At 39.2% G+C, this 4,970-nt stretch overlaps 1 protein-coding gene across 1 annotated transcript; it reads right to left on the bottom strand.

The window, feature by feature from the left end:
- Positions 1 to 259: 259 nt before the first annotated feature.
- Positions 260 to 1,492, bottom strand: LOC114171937. Its single transcript, XM_028056710.1, has one exon. The coding sequence runs from the start codon at positions 1,490 to 1,492 to the stop codon at positions 260 to 262; it is 1,233 nt and encodes a 410-aa protein (XP_027912511.1).
- Between the last annotated feature and the right edge of the window lie 3,478 nt (positions 1,493 to 4,970).

The following is a 4,970-nucleotide window of genomic DNA, read 5'->3' as shown; positions in this document are numbered from 1 at the left end:
GCCTAACATTCTTCAGTGATTCTTTAGTTGTTTGTTTTCTTCCAAAGTTTGGCTTCGTTCTTTTTCCTTTAGCTTTAATTCCTTCTTGGTCTCCTCTAAGCTGCCTCTGACCATTTCCTTGCATCGTTTGTCAATCCGAGCTTTCTTCAAGGCCTTCTCTAGGGATCGTTACTTTGCAAAGCTCTCATCTCGTAGTCTCTCATTTTCTTCTTTAGTGTCTTCCAACATTTCTTGAAGTTTCCTCTTTTCTCTTTTAACTTCATCTAACGTTCTTGAAGCCTCTCTTTTCTACTTTAGTTTCTTCTAATGTTTCTCGAAGCTTCTCCTTTTCATTTTTCATCTTTTCTAAGGTGGCTTCTAACCTCAGAACTTCTTCAAGGTTTTGGGGAAGCTCGCCATCCTCCTCAATATTCATGCCCCACTCTGGAATTGGTAGTCCAATAGTGTGAACTCTTCTCTGTAACCACTGCTTGTAACTACCTTCAACATCCTCTTTGCTTTTAATGGTCAAGGCCTTTTTTATCATTTTGTCCCAAGCCCGTCGAACCTTCGCCAACATTTCTCCATTTTCCAAACTCAAGCTTGGTATTAGAAAAGGAGTGATAGCATTTTCTAATGGCGCTCCCCGAATAGGATATCCATGTTGCCTCATTCCCAATATAGGATTATAACTTATGCACGCCCTTGTCCCCATAAGAGGAACATTGGGAAAATTTCCATAATGCCATATCATTTTAGAGACGTTCTTCCACTTTGAGCACCATATAATCTTTGATTCCTCTAAGCACGCCAAATATGACTGCCAATTTATGTCATTCTTGGAGAAACAATTTCTAAAATTTTCAAAAGGACAAAATGAACCGTCAGCTTGCTTAAGGATAGTAGTGACTAACCAAACGTAGAGAACTTGTACGCAACATAATACCTTCTCGCCCTTTTTTGCATGGCATACATTCAATGTATGAAGTACATCTGCTAAGATAGAAACCACAAAACTTTCTCCTCTGTGTTTGAAGGCTAAGAATGCATCAATTGCTGCAAACTCTATAAACTCCTCGCATCTCGAAAACAATACAATCCCATACAACATGGTGGCGAGCGCATCCATAAAAGTCTCCCAATTCCCTCTAGCTGCCAACAATCGAGCTATACCTTCTAAATAGGATAGTGGAAATCCCTCCACACCATTTTTGTTTTGCTTTTTCTTTATTAATTCATGCTCCTCTACTGCTAGCACCGAGACCACCTTTGATACAGCTGGATGATGTCCTAAGAACATATATGGTTTTTTATCTCCCAAAGGGCACCTCATGATCTCTTCGAACTCTTCTATAGTAGGAGCCAGTTGAAAGTTTCGAAAAGTAAAACAGCTTAGAGGTGGATCATAATATTGGATTAAGGCCATAACAACGTCAACAGGTACCTCTACCATTGCCAAATCCAAAATATTACCATACTTGCTAGCAAAAGTCCTACATTGTGATTTCTCCATTAATTGAATTGTGTCTTTCAATCTTTGCGTTTCTAATTTTTTTATTTTAGTAAAGATAGTCTTTCTTTGAAACACAGTGACTTGATTGATCCCATATTTGTGTGCACAAGTCACGAGATTCCAATGCCCTACTACAATTAACGATATATGCATGAATGTGGTGAAAAGAAAAAAAAAATAAAAAAAATAAAAAATAAAACAAAATAAAAGTAAATAAAATAAAATAAAAAATAAGTAATAAATACTATATAAAAATAAAAACAAAAAAAAATTGAGACGAGAAAGCTTGAAACAAGAAGTATGAAAGTGTATGAATATGCATGCAATGATATCATGAAAGAGAAAATAGAGATAAATGCACATTATTTAAAAAAAAAACAAAAACTGCATGTTGGCATGACCATGAAAGAGAAAGATAAAGTAAGAAAATATTTGTATTTAAAAAAAAATTATATGATTTCATGGATGCGAAATATATAGCAAGAAAATGCAAGCTCCCTCCTTATGTCCTAGAAGGTGTAGACAACCTAGTTTGTTGTATGGGTCTTTATGTGATGATCACATGGGTGTCTCTATGATGAAGAATTATCTTGTTTCCTTTTAGAGTTATGAATATGGTGAAGTTGTTTAAGAAAGCTTTTTGAAAATTCCCACTGGACATTAAGATAGCATGCTATCTAGATGTGAAGGTTCATTTCTCAAGCTCATGAAAGGAAGAAGAGAGTTGGATTCAAGCTTAAACACACACGGCAATAACAACACTAAAGAGCAAAATGAAAGAAGAAACAATAAAAATGGAAAGCATAGAAGATGAAGAATGGAAGAAGCACGCCACTCATAGGGGGGATCTAAGCCAACCAAGCCCTAGAGATGAGTGATGGTGCCGCCACTTGCAAGCAAGATAAGGCAAAGTTGAGTTCACTTCTAGGAAGGAGAGCTCACGAAAATTTAAAGGTTGAAACACAATAGTTTAGAAACAAAATGATCAACCCTTTTACAAGACAAGGAGCACCCTTTAAATAGGAGTTCATAGGGGTCCTTTAGCAAATACAAAAACATGAAAAAGGATTAACTAGCAAACCCTAAACCTAATGTGAGAGTGAGTCTTGGCCAAGTGAAGGAAGATGATTGGTGGAGGCATTCCCATGAGGATTCTAGGCCAAAAGAGGAAGGGGACCAAGTGAACTTCTAAGGCATAAACCACAAAGGCAAAAGGAGACAAGGTACATGTCTACTTTTGCTTTTGCTTTATGCTTTTTGCTTTCCTCTCTCTTCCACTTCATCCAAGTGCTCCAATCACCAAGTGCCACCTAGCCATGCTCTACTTTCTCTTAATTACCTACAAAACAAGACAAACAAGGATTAGCATGTTGGTTTAAGTTAATCTAATCTTGGTCAAAGGTCAACTTTGGATCAAAGTCAACAAGTCAACCAAAATAAATCAATTAGAAACCAACTTAGGGAATTCAAACTAAAGTAATGCAAAACAAAGATAAAGGTGATGGAATAGAAGACTCCCCTCTAGACATGCTTCTAGTGATCCTTCTTGAGGGAGCTTCTAAGGAGGTGGTCATGCCTTCATCATCCTCCCCTTCTTGGAGAGAATTCGACCACGAATTCTTAAACCCTACATCAAAAGGAGAAAGGTCACAAACATTGAATGAGTTACTCATGTTGTAGCTTGGGGGTAAGTCTAACTCATAAGCATTGTTGTTAATTCTCCTAATGACTTGAAAGGGGCCATCCCCTCTAGGGAGGAGCTTAGACTTCCTTTGAGTAGGGAATCTCTCCTTTCTCAAGTGAAGCCAAACCCAATCTCCCTCTTGGAAGATGACTTCCTTTCTTCCCTTATTACCATCCTCTTGTTGTTTCTTAACTCTTCTCTCAATGGTTTCCTTGACTTGTGAATGCAAGTCTTGGATGTACTTGGCTTTGGCCTCACCATCTTGGCAAGTCCATGCCTCATGAGTGGGTAGGGGAAGGAGGTCTAAGGGAGTTAGGGGATTGAACCCATACACAACCTCAAAAGGGAAATGAGAAGTAGTGGAATGCACAACCCTATTGTAGGCAAACTCTATGTGGGGAAGAAGTTCCTCCCACTCTCTAATGTTTTGCACTATCATACGTCTTAACATTTGCCCTAGGGTTCTATTAACCAACTCGGTTTGGCCATCACTTTGGGGATGACAAGTGGTGGAGAAAAGAAGCTTGGTGCCAAGTTTACCCCACAAGGTTCTCCAAAAATGGCTTAGGAACTTGGAGTCCCTATCACTTACAATGGACCTAGGTAGGCCATGTAGTCTTACCACTTCCTTGAAGAAAAGATTTGCAATATAAGTTGCATCATCAATCTTATGGTAAGGAATGAAATGGGCCATCTTAGAGAACCTATCCACCACTACAAAATGGAATCCCTACCTTTTTTGGTCCTTGGGAGGCCTAAGACAAAATCCATAGTAATGTCAACCCAAGGCTTGGAAGGGATAGGCAAGGGGGTGTAAAGACAATGGGGTTGGACTCTAGACTTGGCTTTCATGCATGCTATGCAACCTTTGCAATGCCTATCTACATGCTTCCTCATGTGAGGCCAATAAAAGTGTTCTTTCAAGACTTCCAAAGTCTTGTTTGGCCCAAAATGCCCCATTAATCCTCCCTCATGTTCCTCTCTAATGAGTGAGGCTCTTAAGGAACCTTGGGGAATGCAAAGTCTCTTACCTTTGAAAAGATATTGATTGAGAAGGTAAAAGTCTTTGTAAGCCCCTTGGTGGCACTCACTAAGAATGGGGGAGAAATCAACATCCTTTGGATACAATTCCTTAATATGATCAAAACTAAGAAATTTAGTTTCAAGAATGGAAAGGAGGGAATGCCTTCTTAAAAGTGCATCCGCCACAATGTTAGCCTTTCCTTGCTTATGTCTGATCACATATGGGAATTGTTCTAAGAACTCTACCCACCTAGCATGTCTCTCGTTTAACTTGCCTTGGCTTTTCAAAAATTTGAGTGACTCATGGTCACTATGTATCACAAACTCCTTTGAAAGAAGATAGTGTTGCCAAGTTTGCAAAGTTCTCACAAGGGCATAAAGCTCTTTGTCATAGGTGGAGTAGTTGATGTGACTCCCCTTGAGTTTCTCACTAAAATAAGCTATGGGGTGCCCTTCTTGGAGAAGCACGGCCCCAATGCCTACATTGGATGCATCACACTCAATTTCAAAAGTTTTGGAGAAGTTAGGGAGGGCTAAGAGTGGTGCATTGATCAATTTTTGTTTTAAAGTTTCAAAAGCCTTTTCTTGATCTTTGCCTCACTTATAGGCCACACCTTTCTTGACCAATTCATTGAGAGGGGCGGCTATGGTGCTAAAGTTTGGCACAAACCTCCTATAGAAACTAGCTAACCCATGGAAAGACCTAAGCTCACTTACATTCTTTGGGGGAGGCCAATCCTTGATGGCCATCACTTTTTCTTGGTCCACATG

This window comes from Vigna unguiculata, unplaced genomic scaffold (assembly GCF_004118075.2).
Source record: "Vigna unguiculata cultivar IT97K-499-35 unplaced genomic scaffold, ASM411807v1 contig_429, whole genome shotgun sequence".
In the NCBI taxonomy this organism is placed as follows: domain Eukaryota; kingdom Viridiplantae; phylum Streptophyta; class Magnoliopsida; order Fabales; family Fabaceae; genus Vigna; species Vigna unguiculata.
Note: the sequence above shows the minus strand (reverse complement) of the source record. Positions and strands in the feature narration are given on the sequence as shown.